Source organism: Castor canadensis, chromosome 1 (genome assembly GCF_047511655.1).
Source record: "Castor canadensis chromosome 1, mCasCan1.hap1v2, whole genome shotgun sequence".
NCBI lineage: Eukaryota > Metazoa > Chordata > Mammalia > Rodentia > Castoridae > Castor > Castor canadensis.
The window spans coordinates 143,832,312-143,853,313 of NC_133386.1; the positions used below are offsets into that span (position 1 = coordinate 143,832,312).

Below are 21,002 nucleotides of genomic sequence, written 5' to 3' on the forward strand. Positions count from 1 at the left end.
CTGTTTGAGTCCAACTAGCTGATCTGTGCTGGAGAAAATAATACCACCAGAAATTCATGGTCATCAACTCTCAAGTAGATCCTCCATTCTTTCCTATTGCCTCACTACATTCTTCTGGTCTTCACTTTCCATCTCCCATTATATATAGTTTTCTTAAACTAGCTTAACTCCTAAAATGTCACACACACACACACACACACACACACCACTCATTGGTAACCAGATCTCCAACTTCACAGAGAAAATAAAAACTATCAGACAGTAGCCTCCCATCAGATCTACAAATATACTGTCTTAGTTAAGATCCTAGTTAGGTTGCTATGACAATCGTGAAAAAAATTATAGAGACATAGATTGTAGCTTTTTGTTTTTCATGCAAAAGAACCAAGATTGGTAAAATGGTTTCAGAGTAAAGGAGAGAGACTCAGGCTCCTTCCTTCCTGTCACTTTGCCACCCCTACTGTGTTGCACTCACTTCATAATCAAAGATGGCTTACTCTCACATCCACAGTAAGCCTGAAAGAAGGGGCAATGACGAAGCAGGGAGAGTCTGCTTCTCTCCCTTAAGGCCTTGATCTGGAAGCTGTACTTTTCATTTTCACCCACAGACACTGTCCTAGTCATAAGGCCACACTAAGCTACAAAAACATCTAGGAAATATAGTTGTTAACTGGCTAGCCATGACTTACTTTCATTTATAACTATTCTCTTCTAATCTCTTACAATGGAGACTGAGTCTCTACTCCTATCAAAAGCTAGGGTGCGCTACTTCTGCTCTGGATTCCTTACCTCTTTACCTCTCCCCACCCCTGATCTTTTATTTTCAGTCTTTTCTATATACTAGAGTAATTCCATCTGAAAAAAATGTTTTAGATTTCAAGTTTTCCCATCTTAAAGAAAATCAACATTCTACAATCTTCTCTAGTTCTACTTTCTTTCTTTTCCATAATAATCATAGGTTCCTCCAGTCACATTCAGTTTTTAGTACACTCACCCTGTTTTCTGCCTTAACATTCTCACTGAAATGGTTCTTCCCAAGGTTATCAAGGAGCTCCAGGTCACTAAATTCGTAGCATGCTTCTGAGTCCTCATTTTTCTTATCCAGGAGCAGCATTTGAATGAGTTCAGCACTTTCTCTTTGGACCTCCTCTCCTTTAGTTTTTATGATGCTTTCACTTCCTTGTTTTCCTCCCCTTTGTCTCTAGCTTCTTTAAAAAAAAAAGGTCTTCTGTGGCTGGGTATGGTCGCCACTGCCTGTAATCCCAGTACTTGGGAGGCTGAAGCAGGAGAATCTCAAGTTCGAGGCCATCCTAAGCTATATAGCAAGACCCTGTCTCAAAGGAAGAAAAAGAAAAGGTTTCCAAACTTCTTATCTGGTCTCATTCATTTTTATTCTACACACTTTCATTAATTCTGTGGATTGCATTACTTCCTATAAAACCTGGATACTCAGCTTCTTATTACAATTTCTACTCAGATGTCTGAGAAGCATCTGAAATATAACATATCACAAACAGAATAGATTTGCTAGTGGGAGTTGCTCTCAGCTAGTTACTATTTTCTATGTGAAGTTGAAGTCCAGGTTATTAAATGAGAGGAGTGTGTGTGTGTGTGTGTGTGTGTGTGTGTGTGTGTGTGCATATGCGCGCGCACGCACCAGAGGGGGAGATTAATAGAGAGATCATGAGTCCAGAAAATTTTGAGAAAAAAATTGTGCAAAATGGGAGAAAGAAAGTGATCTATTTAGTAATACTTCTACTCATTCTGGGAAGCATTATAATAGTATGAGAACTGAGTTCTTATTTCTAAAATCCCTGATTTTGAATTCTAGCTTGTCCACCTAGTTACTTTCTGGCTTTAGGAAAGTTACTTAAACTCTCACTGACTCACAGGTTTTTTTTTTGTTTGTTTGTTTGTTTGTTTTTGTGGTACTGGGGTTTGAAATCAGGGCCTACACCTTGAGCCATTCCACCAGCTCTTTTTTGTGATTTTTTTTTCAAGATAGGGTCTCTCTAACTATTTGCCCAAGGCTGGCTTAGAACTGTGATCCTCCTGATCTCTGCCTCCTGAATAGCTAAGATTATAGGCATGACAGTTTTTTCATCTAAAATAGTGATCAATAATACTGAACCTAAACGTATAGTGCTCTGTGAGGAACAAATGTAATTAAAGGTAACATGCTTGGGCCATACTTAGTGATTACCACACAGTTTCTATTCAGTAACCAGAGATCTTATTCATTTTTATCTCATTCTTCTCCCTCTACTTGTAAACAGTCTCTAAATTCTGCATCCTTACTTCCCAAGCAATTCTTGCATCCATTTTCTCCACTGCCTCTGAGGCTTTTAGTTCAAGCTTCTGTCAATTCTCCTCTGAATTACTATCATGGACTCCCATTGGTCCCACCCCTTAGGTTGTTCGCTTACACTAACTGCCACTGAACTCTTTCCAGACCATTTGTTAAGTTTTAGAATGTGTTGACAGTAACAGAACAAAAACTGCAGTGACTTGAAATGAACTGGCTACAGAGGTCAATAGGAGCCAGGTTATGAAGTCTTCATGGACTCTGTTTTTTTTTTTCTGTGCTTAAGATTGGAAAATTGGCATAATCAAATTTGTGTTCTGAACATAGTACTCTGGCTATTAGGTGCAGGATGAATGCACGAGTAAAATATAGTGGCTCACTTAGAAGCCTATGAGAGTAGTGCAAGAGACTGTAGGGTAATGTCTGTGAATATACAAGTAGATGGAGTCAAGGAACACTCAGTAGCTAAAATCAACAGGACTTCATGATTGATTGAATATGGGAACGATGCAGTTAGTTTCCCCAGGAAGCAGACTCTAAATCAGAGATTACTGTGAAGGATGTTTACTAAGGAGTGCTCTTGAAGTCAACACCTGTGCAAGAGAGAGAATGAGAATAGGACTGGTTAAAGAGAGAAGCTGAGCAGTGATTCAGTCCCAACAAAGACCTAAGTCAATGCCATAAGGACCTCTGTTGTGAACAGATTTAAGAGTTGTCCTGGCCAGGCGCCGGTGGCTCATGCCTGTAATCCTACCTACACAGGAGGCAAAGATCAGGAGGATCCTGGTTTGGAGCTAGCCTGGGCAAATAGTTTGTGAGGCCCTATCTGGAAAAGACCCATCACAAAAAGGGCTGTTGGAGTGTCTCAAGATGGAGGCCCTGAGTTCAAACCCCAGCACCGCAAAAAAAAAAAAAAAAAGTTATCCTTTGTTGGGGTGAGAGAATTGAGCCTTTATAACTCTGTGCTGATCGGTCATTGGATGCAGGGTGCCTCAGAAAGGGTTCATGACTTTGGAAGAGCTGGCTTTCTTCTGCTCAGAGAACTCCTGAAGGGAGCTGACAGTTGAATGCTGTCTTCCAGCAACACTCTTGGAAACTAGGGAATAAATCCTTCATTTTTTAAAAGGAATCTAGGCTTTGTGTTACAGCATCATTTGGGGGTGAAGGAGCATAAAGAAGTAAAGCATTAAGGTTAATACCTAAGTTTCCTCTTTGTGCATTTTAGTGGATGTACTTATGACTGTATTCTACAATCACTGGTTTACTTGTGAAAAATCCCCATTAGAGTGGGAACTATTCAAGGGCAGACTGTATAGGACAGGTAGTACACGGTCCTATATCTGACATAGAGTTTGCTGGATAAATGAATGCCCATCTACTTCTATTTCCAGTCCTTTCTCCTCTTCCCTACATATCCTTTTTCCCCTCGATCCCACACACTACCGTCATCCAATGTGGGAAAAGTTCAGCAGGTTATCTGAGGTTCCACCTGTGCTGGAGCTGAACAAACTAGCAACCCAAGCTCCTCTGCTCTCAGGTGAGCAAGGCAGGCAGTGCCAGGAGGAAGGGAAGGGGAGATGACACCCCCCATACACCCCAGGCTTAAACACTTCTCCGTGCTTCAGTCCCTGTAATGGTAGTGCTGGTTGGAACAGGTCCTCTCTGAAAGATAACAGGGTAAGGACTCTTGAGTTCCCCATAAATCCAGACCCCCATTCTCGCTGTAGTCTGCTCTTTCACTGGTGCCCCCACTTCTTACAGCTATTTCTGGGGGCCAGAAGATGGACTTTCAGCTCATAGTAGAGTTTCTTTGGAATTGAGGATAATGGATAGGGAACAGGGCTGAAATAGAGGAGGCAGGTTCTGCTTCAAGGAGCTGAACCCACTTCGGTCTTGCACACACACTCTTCAGCTTTGTTCCCCCTGCACCTCAGTGACCCAGTCTCCTTCTGGCCCCCTCTCGTGGGAACCTGACACCCTACACCAGCGACTCTACCTGCACTGAGTGCAAACAGGGAGCACCACCAGCATGTCCGGTACAGGTGGGCGCTGCCTGGAGACCGCGGAGTCAACTAGCTGCCTCCTCCCCTCTTTTGCCTGGGCCCTGAGCCAGAGTTGGAACGCTATCCCACACTCACCCAGCGTCAGTTTATCCTGGGCAGTTCTCTGTCAGTGCGCAGACCACCCTCACAACCCAGCAGACAGTACTCCTGGCAGCCCTTTCCGCTGCCTAGTCTTCCCTGAGGACAAATGCTGCCCTCCCCCCGCCCTCTCCCCATTACTGGGGGTTCCTTGGAACTCTTGAGTAGAAACCTGGGTGTTGGGCCTCAGATAAGAGGTCGCGTGTGCGCAGGCAGATGCAAGGGATACCCCATCCAGTAGCAAGGAACTTCACGAAACTAGGGTAGCGGTAGTGGCAGGTCGCGGTCGTTGTGGCCACTGCGGCACAGTATGGCAACCGCGGCGCCAGGCAGACTAAGGCACCTGCGCCGCAGCGGGTGACCCAAGAAGGCAAACCCAATCACCATCGTCACCTCCACGTCCTTCCACCCACCAGAGAAAGATGCTGGACTCTGCAGCAGCTACGCTCTACTCGAACCCTCCCTCCCCGCGCAGTCTCCCTCCACTCCACCAACACGCCCTCGAGCGCGCGCGCGCACACACACACACACACACACACACACACACACACACAAGTGCGCGCGCAAGCACAAGAATTCCCCAGAATTGGAAGCGTTGGTAGAGCGGTGGGTAGAAAAGACATCCTTAAGAGAAGATGGGAGATATCTAGGGAGGGGGCGAGAATGGAGAACAATCACACAGGAAGGCGCATAACTCCCGAGTGAGGGAGGAGGGCCAGAGTCACCTGGTGGGACAGAGGCTGACCAAAGCCTGGCAGTGACTGGAGCCCAGGCGGGCGTGCAGAGGAGTGGAGCGGCAGGGGCCAGGGTTGGGGGCGGGAACCAGGCGGGGCGGGGGATGGGGTGGGCGGGAACCTAAACCAGAATTGCGGTGTGAGCTGGTGGAACCACGGAGGGAGACCGCCGGGCCGAGCTAAGTGAGGCGGCTGGCTCGGCGGGGGCAATGGAACTGCTCAAGCTGAACCGGACGGTGCAGGGACCTGGACCCGGGCCAGGGGCTTCCCTGTGCCGCCCAGGTGGCCTCCTTCTGAACGGCAGCAATACGGGCAACCTCAGCTGCGAGCTCCCTCGCGTCCGCGGAACCGGGACCAGAGGTGGGTGCCTCCCTAAGCCCGCGCCACAAGCTCCTTCTCACTGCATCCCGTAACACTAACAGAAGCTCCCCACGACCCCCATGGCCTAGTCTAACTCCCAAGGTGTCCCCCTCATAGGACTTCCTCAGCACCCAAACAGCTCCTATACACACACACATTCGAACCCCACAGCTCTTAAACTCCATCACACCTTCACAACACCTAGTCAGAGCCCTGTACATGCCACCCCCCCCACACACACACATATACACCCCGAGCCCCTGGTCATCCCAAAACACAGACCACACAGCTCACATAGTTGGAGGCAAGGACATCTTGTTGCCAGCCCTTCCATCTCTCTTTCCCTTTAACATCCAGTTCACAGAACCACAATAGGGAAGGGAAGAAAGAAAGAAAGAAAGAAGGAAGGAGAGAGAGGGGGAGGGAGGAAGGGAGGAAGGAGGGAAGAAAAGAAGGAAGGAAGGAAGGAAGGAAGGAAGGAATAAAGAAGGGAGCTGGCTGGTTGAGGAGGGAGCATTCTGGAAGGCCTGAATGAGAAGGTAAAGATGTAATCTGTGTCTCCACCCCAAACTCAGCCATCCCAATAAAGACCCTCAAATCCAAATTAGGCTGAGCACTGGGGGATTCATCCTTAGAGCTGCCTGTCCCCACCTGTCTCCATTTCACTCATTCTCAAACTCCTCTGCCTCCTAGCTCTTTTCAAGCCTCTATGCCCATTTTCTTTCTGGGAATAGCTCTTGTCCTTCCAAGCTGGCTCCAGCTTGCCTCTCCTTAGGTCTCACCTCCTTTAGCCAGCTGCCTCCTTCATCACCCCATTCCTTTGAGTCAGCATCTTTTCCCATCCACCCCTGTCAAACTGTGTCCAGTCTTCAAAGTGACTTTCACTCCTCAGCTAATATCTTCATTGTCTTGATGAACCTCTTAAAATACATTTTCTTCCCTTCTGCAACCTTCTTTACTTTCAGTGTTTATGGAACACCTGCAATTGTAGTTGCTAAGTTAAGTGCTTGGGAAACAAGGATGAGCTAGACTCAGTCTGCTCACTCATCAGTTCATAGTCAAGTGCAAGCCAGTGGAAAAATCACAGACAGCCTGGAAGTCCTATAAGAGGGTCTGAATTGTGGGTACCCAAAGAAGCTGGGATGTAAGAACCTCACAGATGATGGAATCTGGGAGATTTGTCTTGAAGCTAGAGTTCAATAAGCAGAAAAGGAAGGAGTGGCTTATAGCACAGGGAACAGTATTAAGCAGATAGTAGGGACAAAAGAGGAGCACCTCCAGCCTTGCCTGCCCTTGGGAATTTAAGGTTGGCTTCCTGAGGAGATAGGTAGTAAGTTGAAATCAAAGAGATAGGGAGGAGCCAGTCAAGTGAAAGTGCAGAAGAAGAAAAAAAATAAAAAAACAGTACCCTAACCGAAGGGTAGATGTGTAAAAAGTTTAAATCATTGGCACTTTTGATTAGTATGACATAGTGCCTGAGTGACTGCAACACGTAAATAATAAACACCCAAGCTGAAAGTAGCCTAGAGTATTTACAGATAGCAGTATAGGCCTAACTAAGGAAATGTGGATTTTGTCCTGAAGACAATGGGAAGTACTGAAAGATTCAGTAGTACTGCCAGGATTTGTTGTGTAGTGTAGAGCATGGATTGGAGGATGAGATAGAATGCGGGGGATACTTTAGAAAGCTATTACATTACACAGATCTGGGTGAAAGATGATACTAGCTTAGACTGAGGTACTGGCAGTGGGGTTGGAGAGAAGTGGATGGATTTAAGAGCCACTTCTGGAAATGGAATCAACAGAATTCGGCAGTTGATTAACTATGGAGAGGGTGGAAGAGGTCAAGGGATAACATCCAGGTTTCTTGCTTGGAGAATTGAATACATTTCGGTACTGTGTAATGAGAAAGATGACAAATTTGCTTCTGTTGAAGCAAGTTTGGATTCTAAGTTCAGTTTGGAACCCACCAAGTTTAAATGCTGGTGGTACATCCAGGTGAGGTTATCCAGTAAACTGTTGAATCCAAGGGTCTGGAACTTACTGTAGAGATCTGAGCTGGAAATACAGACTTGAAAAAGTTTTTGCCTAGAGGAGGTAATGTAAGCCATAGGAAAAGATAAAATCATAAAAAGATAATACAAAATGAGAAGAAAAGAGATCCTGGGATAGGACCCTGCAGGAGATCAATATTTAAGAGATAAGCAGAGGAAGGAAAATCAATGAAGGAAATCAGAAGAAATGGTCAGAGGGACAGAACTATGTCCTTTTAGAAGGCAAGGAAAAAGAGAGTTTTAAATAAGGCAGGGTAAATGATGTCAAATACTACTGATTGATACAAGTCAGATAAGAACAAAACATCCAGAATAGCATGCAGAATCAATGGTAAGTCCTTAGGAGGACCTGTCTATAATAGGTCAAAGAATGGGCCAGTAGGGAAGAGAAAGAAAAATAGGATAATGCCAGAAATAGTATGGGGTTTAGGAAGAGAGAATGTGGGCGGGGCGGGGGGGGCAGTAGAGATGAGAGCATTTTTTTAAATTTAGGTGGGATCTCATTATGTCCCTTAGGCTGGTCTCTGTCTGGTGGACTCAAGCAAGCCTCTCACATCAACATCAGTAGTAGCTGGGACAATAGGCTTATGACACCCCTAGCTATTTTTTTTTAAGTATAGAGAAGGACCAAAAGAGAAGATGTTTGAAGGTTCTGATGAGAAGGAATATAGTCCATAGAGCAAGGGTCCCTGAGAAGGCAAGTGTGAAGTGATTTACAGTCCAGGTGCAGGAACAGAGCTCGGTTATCTACATGTTGTTGCTTACACATATTGGGATGTTATCCACACAGTTAGTTAGATGTTACACACAGAGACTCCGTTAGCCACTCAGATATTACCCCCACAGATACATGTACTATCCAGGCTCACACCAATGTTACCAATAAAAATTTAGATGTTACCCATTTCATTCTTATTAAACCTGCAGATCTGAGTTTATTCAGATGCTGTTCACAGAAAGACAGGTGTTACCCACACTAAATTTGATATTTCTTACAGACATTTGGATATTAGCTGTTAAATACTACTCACTTTCATTTTATTATTATCTACATGTGATCATGTATTTCCCTTGCTTTGTTTAAGTAATCCTTCTCCAGATATTACCCAGAAAAATCACAGATAACACTCTCAAACTCTCAGATATTACCAGCAAAAATTCAGATATTTCCTGTGGTTATTTAGTCGGCCAGTTATTTCACAAGATTCACATATTAACTGAGCATACTAATGTAATATCTGACATCTACACTCATTTACATAATGTCCACATATATTTGAATATTACTTTTACTCTCAGCTATTACTATCAACACTTGGATATTCCCCCATTCACACACAGATTTCTGAATATAATCCATACTTTCTGAAGATGTTACCTACAAAATGAGATGTTATCTACAGACTTGGATATCACCTTTATGTATTTCCAGCATTATAACACTTACTCAAATATTATCTAAATTTAAATGCACTCCACACTCAATCTGATACTGCCAATAGATATCACCCAGAGAAATAAGGAGTACTTTTACTCATCCCAGTATCATCTCAAAACTATTATTCAGTGCCCACTCTGGTTTTACCTATACACCTTTGCTTATTACTTTTGCTGTCATAGTTGGTGCCCACTGACATTTCTATTGCTCCAATTCATCCACAGTCCATTGCATGCTATCCATGCTCACCACAGGTACATATATGTGTATTATATTAATGTCCACGCACATGGGTGACCAGATCCAACACACCAGTGGAAAGCAAGACTGGAGTCATCAGCAGCTTCAGTAATCTGCAAAGTCCTTTCTGAGAAAAGCCTGGCTTTTGTTTTATGTAACATTGTCTGGATTTTTGTGCTTATACTTCTCTGCCATCATTTGGACAGAAGAAATGCAGATCTTCCAGATCCAGAAGACTGAACTGCCCCAGTCTTCTAAGTCTCCTGGTCTAATTTCTGCTCTACTCTTATCCCCAGGAAGCTTATGCCTAAGGGAAGACACTCAAGGCACTAGTGACTGACTGTACCCTAGGAGCTGCCTTCTCCTTCCACATGGGTTTCTGGTCACTGAAGCCACTGTGGTCACTTATCCCAGCATACAACACGAATAGATACACACACATCTCTTAATTCTGATTTAGTTTGTATATAATGACTTTTTTTTTTGAGACAGTCTTGCTCTATAGCCCAGGCTGGAATGTTGAGGTCCTGCCTCAACCTCCCCAGTGTTGGAATTATAGGCATAAGTCATCATCCCAGCTACATATGACCTTTTCAAATTAATGGACTATTTTTAGGGTAGTTGTGGGTTTGCAGAATTCACAGAGTTCCCATGTACTCACCCCTATCTCACACACACACACACACACACACACACACTCACACACAAGTCAGAGCTTATCCTATTATTAACATTGTGCATGAGTGTGGCACATTCACTACAATTGATGACCCAATGCATGTTAATTAAATACATAATTAATACATGTTAATTAAATTCTATAGTTTACATTAGGGTTCTATGGATTTTGACAAATGTGTAATGACATGTAATCACCAATACAATACCATTCAAAATAGTCTCACTACACTAAAAATAACCTATTCTCTCTCCCTGTCCTCAAACTCAACTCTAAGACTGCTTTTAATTAGAATTTTTCATGTCTCCTAACTGATAAACAACAAGCACCTGGAGAGATAGCAATGGCTGGGAATAAGATAATAAGTAGGAATAGCAAAGTGCTATACAATTGTTGGTCATTTTTACTGGAACATTGGCCTCTAGCTGTCAGGAGTCCCCAAGTATATTGGGAACTTCATAAAGGTGAAGCCCAGCTTCATCTTTCTGGTGTACTTCAATTAGCCATGCCAACAGCACTCACATGGAACTTATCAGCTGGATGAATGAATGAGAAATGCACTTTTCACAAGTCAGAGGGCTTCACCTATTTAAGATATGGTGATTGCATCAAGAATTAGTTGAAGAGAGATCCAGAGGACATGTGAGAAAGATGAAACTAGAGAGTTAAGGAGTTGGGTGGTAGGTAGAGATGCAGAAACAGTGGACTTGGAGAAACACAGAGAGTGCAAAAAACACTACCAGCTCATTTTTCTGAGTCTAAGGATCTCTGACAGAGATTCCCCCTCTGAAGTTTCATCATGTACAAGCACATTTAAACACACACACACATCTCAAATTTGTCACATATAAGCCTTCCATAAGCTTTCCTTACAGACAGAGGCCCAGCTTCTAAAGGAGGCATAGAGCTTATGTATATAATAACAAAAGTAATGCTTCTAAAATCACAGCCTCTCTAACATGTCTCCAAAGAGACAAAGAGGGAAAGGGGAGGGCAAATGGAGGAAGGTGCTGGAGCATCTTTACAGAAATGAGGGATGGATGAGGAGGGGGAGAGCAGGTACATTTCTGTCTTGAAAGACATTCATTCAAGATTCATTAACAAGCATGTGTTGACTGCCTCATATGTGCTAGACATTATGCTAAGTGTTAGGGATATAGTGGAGGATGAGATCGACTGAGTTCCAAGAAGCCCAGAGTCTGTTGGGCAAGATAGAGAAGTAAATATAATAATAGTGTGAGAAATACCATAATAGAATAGAGAGGAAGAAAGAGGCATTTAGATGGAGATTTGTTGGGAGTAGGCATTGTGAAAAATGACAGAGCAGTGGGGTATCTGTGGGAGGCACAGGCTTCTATTCTGATTCAGCCCCTTCCTAGCTGTGTGGTCCTGAGCAAGTAATGTTACTGCTTAGTGCAGTTTAAGGATTTCTTATAAATGTGCTTACTTGATGTCTGCAACAACTTCTAAATAAGTTGGTTATTGTTACAAGAAAACAGTACAATTTGGGAGCTAAGCCAAGTCAGCCAACGTAAGGGCTAGAAAAAAGAGGGCTACACCTCTGGGCCCTTCCCACCCCACATCTTGGTAGGCGTGCCCTCTCTCCTTTCAAGCTCCAGTTTCCCTAACACAGAGGCCATGGTGACTCAGTCCAGTTCAATTCAATGCAACTTTGTGTAGGTCTACATGGCAGTGATATGGAGGTCCAAAGATGAATCCATGTCCCAATAGACAATGACACAAATAAATGGAGTCAGGCTCCTTGCCCCTCTGAATTGCCCAGCAACACTAGTGACCCTCCTGCAAGCTCCCACAGCTGCTCCTCTTACATCCCTCCACCTCACTCCTTATCACACTACATGGCAGTTATCTGTTTGCATACCTGAGATTCCCTCTCCACTGTGAGCTCTCAGATGGACAGGAGTTTGTGACATTCACCCCTTTGTCCCCAGTACCTGGCACAAAGAGAGTCCTCTGTAAATGTTTATTAACTGAAAATGAATGTTGGAGATAATTAAAATACAAAGCAGAAAAACAAATGGGGTTATAATAGTAGATGTATAAGGAACATGCCTGGGTCACAGGTGTCCTGATAGGCCTTCCAGAAAAAGTGGTAGTCTGATCTGAGTGTAGATGAATAAGGGATAAACAGGAATTTGCCAGATACAGAAAATAAGTTTGTGACGGAGGTGGAAGTAGGGGATTGGTGAAAAAGTATTCTAGGCTGAGAAACCAACTTGAGCAGGGAGGGAGTCATGAGTACACATGATGCATTCAAGAAACTGAGTCATCCAGTGGCTTAAGTGGGTGCAATGCAGGGAAGAGGTAGGAGGAGGGAGGGCAGTTTGAGGGGATCTTCATGACAAGTTGGGTTGCAGACAGTACAGAGCAGTGAAGGATTTTTTTATTTTGTTTTGGAGAGGCTGTGCATTTTAGAGATGATCTGATATGATTCAAAAGGTAGTAGGTGAAGTTGGGTGCTGGTGGCTGATGACTGTAATCCTAGCTACACAGGAAGCAGCTATCAGGAGGACCATGGTTCAAAGCCAGCCCTGGCAAATAGTTCATGAAACCCTACCTCGAAAATACCCAAGACAAAAACAGGGCTGGCGGAGTGGCTCAAATGGTAAAAAAAAAAAAGTACCTGCCTGGCAAGCGTGAGGCCCTGAGTTCAAAACCCCACTACCACCAACAACAAAAATGTAGTGGATGATCAATGGTGTCAAATAGTACAGGGAGGTCTAATAGAAAACTCTAAGAAGGAACTGTGGATTTAGCAATTACAGATTAGTGATTTGGGGAAGAAGTGTCCAAGCAGTGATGGGGACAGAGCCTGAATTATAAATGGATTGAGTGCCTGGGAAAACCCAAAATAATCCTTTCGGGAAAATTGGCTGCAAAGAAAAGTAAGCATTTGGAACAATCCTTGAGAAGAGACTGGCTTTCTTCAGGAAGGGCAAATTTGGGCCAATTTAACTAAGCTCAAGGAGTTAGAATGAACGGTAAAGAATTGAAGTTCACCATTTTCTGAGGCATCCCTGGTGGAGGAAGAACGTTCTCCAGATGTAGGAATCTGGCTGGGTGGAGAGAGTTGGGGTAAGAGGGACTGGGGTCTAGCTGAGTATGGCCAGATCCTCTACTACTGCCTCTCCTTCTTTACCCAGAACTGGAGCTTGCCATTAGAGTCACCCTTTATGCAGTGATCTTTCTGATGAGTGTTGGAGGAAATGTGCTCATCATCGTGGTCCTGGGACTGAGCCGCCGCCTGAGAACTGTCACCAACGCCTTCCTGCTCTCATTGGCAGTCAGCGACCTCCTGCTAGCTGTGGCTTGTATGCCCTTCACACTCCTTCCCAATCTCATGGGCACATTCATTTTTGGCACAGTCATCTGCAAAGCAGTTTCCTACCTCATGGGTAGGTGAGACAGTCACCACACTCCCTTCACCCTCTCCCTTGCTAAAGTCCCTGACAAATATAGGGGTCTTTCCTCACGGGGGGCGGGGTGGTGAGGAAATCACACTGGGGAGTGTGTGCTGCAACATTCCAAGATGACCCCATCCTTTTCCCTCACTTAGGGGTGTCTGTGAGTGTGTCCACGCTAAGCCTTGTGGCCATTGCCCTGGAAAGGTACAGCGCCATCTGCCGACCACTGCAGGCACGGGTGTGGCAGACGCGTTCCCACGCGGCTCGTGTGATCTTAGCCACGTGGCTGCTGTCAGGCCTGCTCATGGTACCCTACCCTGTGTACACTGCTGTGCAGCCAGTGGGGCCTCGTGTGCTACAGTGCGTGCATCGCTGGCCCAGTGCACGGGTCCGCCAGACCTGGTGAGAGTGTCCATGACCCTTTCTTAGGAATTCCCTTTTCCATCTCCATCAGATGCTTATGCCCATTCCCCAGAACAATCCTCCGAGTGCGCTAAGATTACCCCACCTTCCAATTCCCATCCTGACCTCACCACCCTGTAATTCCAGTTTAGGGTCCATCCCCAGTTCTCCTGCCCTTTGTATTGGCACCCCAAATCCTCCTCCTGCTGCAGCTGTCTAGCCACAGCCCTAGAAACACTAATCCTTGGCTCTTCCTCCATCTGTGACTATGGCTGGACCTATGTGTGTGATCTGTGTTCTACCTCCAGGTCCGTACTGCTGCTCCTGCTCTTGTTCTTTGTCCCGGGTGTGGTTATGGCTGTGGCCTATGGGCTTATCTCCCGAGAGCTCTACTTAGGGCTTCGCTTTGAAGGTGATGATGACAGTGAAAGCAAAAACAGGGTCCGAACCCAAGGAGGGCTGCCAGGAGGGGCTGCCCCAGGTAGGCACAATCTAGGAGGGGTGGAGCTTTGGGGAAGGGAGGATCCTTGAGTGGGTAGGGCTTCCACTGTGGAAAGGAGGCTGGAACAGAGGGTTATTGCTGGGAGTGGATGTCAAGTGAGGGTTGGACTGGAGGGTAAGAGGATTCCACCTTCTACTCTGACCACCAATCCTTTGGATTCAGGTCCTGTCCACCAGAATGGGCATTGCCAGCCTGAGACTAGCCTGGCCGGTGAGGACAGCGATGGCTGCTATGTGCAACTTCCACGTTCCCGGCCTGCACTGGAGCTGACAGCGCTGACGGCACCCACTCCTGGGCCAGGACCTGGACCCCGGCCCACCCAGGCCAAGCTGTTGGCTAAGAAGCGAGTGGTGCGAATGTTGCTGGTGATCGTTGTGCTTTTTTTCCTGTGTTGGTTGCCAGTGTATAGTGCCAACACATGGCGCGCCTTTGATGGCCCAGGGGCACACCGGGCACTCTCAGGGGCTCCCATCTCTTTCATCCACTTGCTGAGCTATGCCTCAGCGTGCGTCAACCCCCTGGTCTATTGCTTCATGCACCGTCGCTTTCGCCAGGCCTGCCTGGACACATGTGCCCGCTGCTGTCCTAAACCTCCACGAGCTCGCCCCCGACCTCTTCCCGATGAGGACCCTCCTACCCCTTCAATTGCTTCACTGTCCAGGCTGAGCTACACCACCATCAGTACACTGGGACCTGGCTGAGAGGCAGGGGAGTGGAGGATGAGGCAGGACAGACTATCCCTACAAGCACAGATTCATCCAGACACACAAAAAACACATTGACACAGATAGACTGACACCTAACAGCATGGACTAACCCCAGCACACAGAAAATGGTAGCTTTCCTGACAAAAGAGACAAAAATGGAGCCTTATACAAGAAAGGAGGAACGTTCTGTTATGGGACTGACCCCCTCCCTAGAAACATCGGACAGGCAGACACAGCATCCCTAGCAGTGAATTATCCCAATATAGTGGCAACTCAGGCAAGGGTTGACCTGTTCCTCACACAAATGTACATCAATGGCACTGATACTTCAGTATCATTGGACTGACTCAGGATGTACCCAGTTTGACCTCCTTATGTCCCTCTTCAACCAGCACTGAAAATACCAACAGGCCTAATCTCACTTACCTGGCCAACAGGCAGTTTAGCACTGAAAAGTCCCTCCATCCCTTTCTAGTTAGGTGTAGTAGCCCTGCCACATCCTCCCTTGCCAGAGCTCTTCACAAAAATAATAAATGACTTGGCTTCCTCCTGGACTTCCTGGACTTTTTTGAGGGCTGGTGAGGTGGTATGGGATTTTGTGAATTCCTTACTATCAGGTCCCTACCACAGTTACCCACTCCTGTGTATGAACCCCAGGAAGCCTATTGTGGGAGACTAGATGGGGCTGGGTGTTTTCTCTATAGTTGTCATCATGAAGCTACCTACACTCCAGTGTTGTAGCTGAGAGTGGGAGTAGGAGATAGAATGTCACTGATCTATCATGATTCCTGAACACATTCTCTGATATGGTGACATTATTAGGGTACTATATTTATGGATGCTTATTAAAATTTTGGTGAAAAGATAAAAGAACCACTATATAGTAAGATTTGAATTATTCAATGTGTGTTTGAAACACTTAGGATCAGACCATGACAGGTATATAAAAGTTAATTAAAGAGTAGGATCTTTTTTATTGCATACTTGCTCTCCTTCAGTATCAAAACCTGGCCAAGATTCTGCCAAATGGAAGCACGCTTACTAAATACAAGAACAAAGAGGCCTGAGGTAAGGGCATGGATGGGTAGGGGCTAGACCTGAATAGGCCTCTCAGAGCCCAGCCTCCCATTTGACTATAAAACTAATCTATCCTCAAAGAAAGGCAAAGACCAGCAACAAACCTGTATACACACAATGATAAGCAGAGAAGAACAAGAGGGGACAGACATGGATAATCAAGGCCACAGTATTGGGAGAGGAGTTCCTTAACACTTCATCTAATAACAGATAGTGGAAACAAACCCAGAAGAATGAAAGCTGCACAAAGTTATGCAATAAATTAGAGCAAAACAGAAATAACTATATTGATACATACACTGACTTGGAGATGGGAAAGAAGCCACATCCATGAGGGGGCAGACCCTAGTTTTGTGGGATCTGAAGTATGCAAAATGTTGGTGCCCTTGTGAAAGAAAAATAAAATTAATAGAAATAAAATGCTAGGACCTGGACCAGAGGCTTGGAAAGGGATCATGCAAGTCAGGAACCTTGAAACTTAAACTTCCTTAGATTTACAGCGAATGTGCCTCCAAAATCCACCCATTAGCCACCCTGGAAAAAGGCTGGATGAAGTGAAGGACAGTGAGAAAAGAGAATGGGTCTTCTATTTACCAGTTTTGGCATTGTTCCCATCCATCATTTCTACAGGGTTCTGGGCTGCAAGAGGCTAGAGGAAGGAAGAAAAGGAAAGAGAAGGCATACTGAGCTGTCAACCTAAGACAGTGCTGGTTAAAAATAGAATCCCAACTGGTTTGCAGAGCTGAAGGAAAATATTGGGCCTTACTCTCTCATGCCAGCTTTTCCATGGGGCAGAAATAGGCTTGCCCACAGGACCTCAGCACACTCAACCATTCCTTCTGAAGGGAAAAATGAAGGCTGCCCCAATGTTAGCCCCATCAGCAAGGGCATATACTCCTGATGACTAACAGAGGCAGCAGGAGCAGGGTGGGGGATTCACTGGGTCCAGCCTCTTTAAATGTGGACTGTGAGCCTAAGAACTGTCCAGGCTTAACCTAGAACCTAGCACGTAGGCATAGCCTGAAAAACACCACATGCTATAGCCCTTTAACCTACAGAACACTTACACCTTCATCACCCCACTCAACGCCTCTGTAGCTGGAGTTACCAGATATATTTTTCATTTCCTGAAACCTGACAAAGCATGTCAGGTCCAGATTTAATATTGCTGTCCCCATGAATCCCTTTGCTTAGTCACTCTAGAAAGTTTGTGTGCTTGCACAGTACTTACTGCTTTCTTTCTTCTTCCTGCCTGATTTCTCTTCTTGGACTGGGAACAGGATTATGTGGTTGGAAGATGACTGAGCCAGGTGATAGAAGGGGTGATGATGAAATCTAATTCTTCCTGGAGCTCTGTGATAGGCATTAATTCATTTTGCTCTCAGGACACTTCCATAGAAACATTCTTCTTTCAACAGATGAAGAAAGTGAAAGCTGAGGAAGCTTAAGGGAATTATATAAGTTCTTGCAGCCAAGAACTGAGCTCAGGTATCTGACTCCAAAGCCTTTTTCACTTTCCATTTAGTGCATTACTTTCTTTCAACCCTTAAAGACCTGAGGTCCAGTCCTGACCTCCCTTGCTTTTAAAAGTTCTGTGATTTTATGCAAGTTATCTCAGTGAGTTTCAGACTTGACTGTATGCTGGGATAATTACACTGGTTTCACACTGCCATTTTGAAAATTAAGTGAAATAATGCTCCTGAGGAGTTCATCATTGTTCCAGGCACACACAGCATGAGATAGACTTGAGATTGTTTCAAGTCAAGGAAGAAACAACAGCACCAGCGAATAAGGCCTTCTGAAGATAGGCAGTGTTGTCATTGGAATCTTAAACATTTATCAAAGGCCCATGTGTTAAAGACTTAGTTCCCAGCTTTGTGATATTAGGAAACGGTAGAAACCTTAAGAGGTGGGGCCTCTCAGGAAGTATTCGAGTTAACGGGTGTGCATGCCCTTGAAGAGGATATTGGGATGTCAGGACCCCCACACACACCTTTTCACTTCCCAGCCATCATGAGGTGACCAGCTTTGCTATGTCACATGCCGGCTTTGCTATGTCACATGCTCCCCTCCATGATGTGTTGCCTCTCCACGAGCCTGAAAACAGTAAGGCCATTCAGTCATGAACCAAAACCTCCAAAACTGTGAGCCAAGATAAACTTTTCCCTTTGTGAGTTTATTATTTCAGGTATTTTGTTATAGCAACAGGAAGTTAACAAAGACAGACATCTATAACCAAGAAAGACAGAACTCTAGGTCCAAGAGGAGGTTCTGGGCCTGCTATAAGGTAATAGAAAGTAAAATCTGTATTTGAGCCCATGTCTGCCTGACTCAGATTCCCCAGAGGGATCTTTCAGGGAAGGAGAGGAATGAACTAGTTGGAGCAATTTAGGATCACTCAAGATTCCTCCCAGGGCTCAAAGTAGAGAGATGTTAAGTCTATCTCTGCAGGCTTAGATCCCTCAGTGAGCTCTAGTTCTAATATCCTGATCCCTGCAGGGAAGCCAGAGTTAGTTATCGTCGTCATCTCCCCCCCAGCCCAAAAAAAAAAATGCAGATAGCAGTCCTGGAAATCTTGCCACTTCATATCTTCCAAGAAAGCAAGTTTCATGGCTAAGCCTCCAAAACTCTGGGTGATATACGGCCAAACCAGAGAAAGGGATGTGTCCCAATGAATATGCATGGGGTACATCTTAGACCAGAATGTGGTTCCTCCCATAGACATCTCCTTACCATTTAGTTGGTCAAGTCTGGCTATTGGGGAGCAAGGGACAATGTTTGGACTGTTATTTCAAGTTATCTTTAGGAGAGGACAGATGAAGAGAAGGAAAGAAAGTAGAAGAGGCAAGGAAGAATGCAAGTCTAATCTGGAGTCTAAACTTTGTTGCTGAGACACAATACTTAGAATTGAGGCCTTCCAGGAAACACTAGCCCTTATTGCAGAGTCTAACCATGGTTCTTTGGCTGTTTCCTGCTGCCTAAACCACAGTCACTATTTCCCAAACTTAGAAGGCAGCTGTCAGCCAGATTCTTGGTTCATCATTAACAACATCTACAAAAATTAGCACCTCCCTCTGGATAAAGCCCAGGATTTGGAAAATGGAATTCTAACCTAGCCTTGTAGCCACATTTAAGGCAGGAAATAGTTAATCAGTTAGACCCACTGAAGTAGTTTTGGGCGTCAGAGCTGCAAGCAGTGTAAGTAGTAATAGATAAGAGTTGGAGGAATGTACACTTAAACGATAAGGGTGGTTTGAGTGATAAAACTGCCCAGTTTCCCAGGGTGGGACAAGAAGACTTTGAGCAACATGGGAGAGAGGCAGAAACCCAGGACATTTCCCACTGTGATACAGGACTCAACTACATTTCAAGAAATAGGGTTTCAGCACTGAATATAGGCAAGAAGGGGCAAGTGTAAAAGCCTTACCTAGAAAAAAGCAGAGCCTTCCAGGTGGAACTCAGCCTGTGGGAAGTAGGATGAATTTCTCTCTTAAACCAGAGATGACTTTCTGATCCTTCCAAACGTAACAACTTCAGGCCCTCCCGGAGTAATAGGCTGTCATTTCAGTGTATTAGAAAGCCTGCCCGCAAGCTGCCTTCAGTGTGGACCTGTAGTTTAACCCAGAAAAGGCAAGAGCAAAAACAATGGGGTCGAGGCAGGGAAAGTCTGAGTTTCAGAGGAATTTTTAGTTACTGCAACCAGAGTAAAGTGTCCTCATATATGTCAGGAAGCAGTATAGCCACCAACTTACAATGATGATACAGGAAGAACCAGAACTAGACAGCACATGCGGAGTCTAGCCAGAGACCAATATGCAGCTACAGCATGGAGAGCTAGCGCCACTGCTCTGGTATGAACATGGATCTCATTGGCAGAAGGATCTGGTACTCAGACTACTCTAAGGCCATTTGCTAACTCTGGGAAGACTAGCTCTGACTGGGTACTTTCCCGTTCAGAGCCTCGGTTCCCCTCATTTGTCAGTCTCTCTCCTGTGGATATTTTGTGGCTCGCTATGTGGTTGTGAGGATTATATGACATGGTGTAACTATCTTCCCTGAAAATTGTACAAGCTCACTTTGCTTTTTAGAGGCCCTATGAATAAGACAATTCTAGCACCCACACCTTATGTAATTCAAAGTAAAAATGATGCTGGATCACTATAAGTATGTCATGAAATCTAATAAACTTCTGCCTTCCCCATGAGTACTTCAGCCTCTTCTGTTTTTTAAATGTCAAACATTGATTTATTCCTCTTAAGTTTATTAGTCATATATGCACATAGAGTCGAGTTGTTCTACAAGACAAAGACAAATAATGGTCCCAGCTCCCTTCCTTGCTTTGCCCCATTTCCATTCCCAGAAGGAAACACTTTTGAATATTTTATCTACTTTTTAGCATTTATCCCCACATCTCTGAATAACTTGCTAATATTACTGCTTGTTTTTTCTGTTTGGCCAAATTATCTATTCACTACCCACCACAGAAAAGGAAGGTTTAATCCTCATTATTGCTAGCAGCCCACCGGACACACACTGCATTCTATCCTGCTTTAAGGAAGGCTGAACCTTACTTTAATCCTACCCCTGTTATATCCAACCTTTACTATTTGGATATTTTGTTTTTCAAGGGTTTTTTTTTAATTAATTCTGATTTTTTTAAATGTTTATTAGGGATGCAGTACTATGGCTCACACTTGTAATCCAAACTATTCAGGAGGGAGAGATCGAGAAGATCCAGGCCAGACTAGACAAAAAGTTCTCCAGACTTCATCTCAACAAGCTGGGTGTAGTAGATCATGCCTATAATCCCAAATAAATGGGAGGGGCATATGGGGGAATTACAGTTAAAGGCCAATCCAAGCAAAAAGTGTTTAAATCTTACATGAAAAATAACAGAAGCAAAAATGGTTGGGGGCATGGTTCAAGTGGTAGAGTTCA

At 44.7% G+C, this 21,002-nt stretch overlaps 1 protein-coding gene across 1 annotated transcript; it reads left to right on the forward strand.

Moving 5' to 3' along the window:
* Positions 1 to 5,282: 5,282 nt before the first annotated feature.
* On the forward strand, positions 5,283 to 15,541 carry Cckbr (cholecystokinin B receptor). The gene is made up of 5 exons (XM_020184837.2): positions 5,283 to 5,540; positions 13,116 to 13,367; positions 13,529 to 13,778; positions 14,087 to 14,259; positions 14,443 to 15,541. The coding sequence occupies exons 1-5, from the start codon at positions 5,390 to 5,392 to the stop codon at positions 14,979 to 14,981; spliced, it is 1,365 nt and encodes a 454-aa protein (XP_020040426.1). The 5' UTR covers positions 5,283 to 5,389; the 3' UTR covers positions 14,982 to 15,541.
* Positions 15,542 to 21,002: the final 5,461 nt, after the last annotated feature.

What these genes read in the sequence shown, in the direction of transcription:
- Cckbr (XM_020184837.2), top strand. Translation starts at nt 5,390, where the DNA reads ATGGAACTGCTCAAGCTGAACCGGACGGTGCAGGGACCTGGACCCGGG. An exon ending in GCACGGGTCCGCCAGACCTG is followed by an intron (nt 13,779 to 14,086) that starts GTGAGAGTGTCC and finishes TTCTACCTCCAG; the next exon opens with GTCCGTACTGCTGCTCCTGC. An exon ending in GCCAGGAGGGGCTGCCCCAG is followed by an intron (nt 14,260 to 14,442) that starts GTAGGCACAATC and finishes CTTTGGATTCAG; the next exon opens with GTCCTGTCCACCAGAATGGG.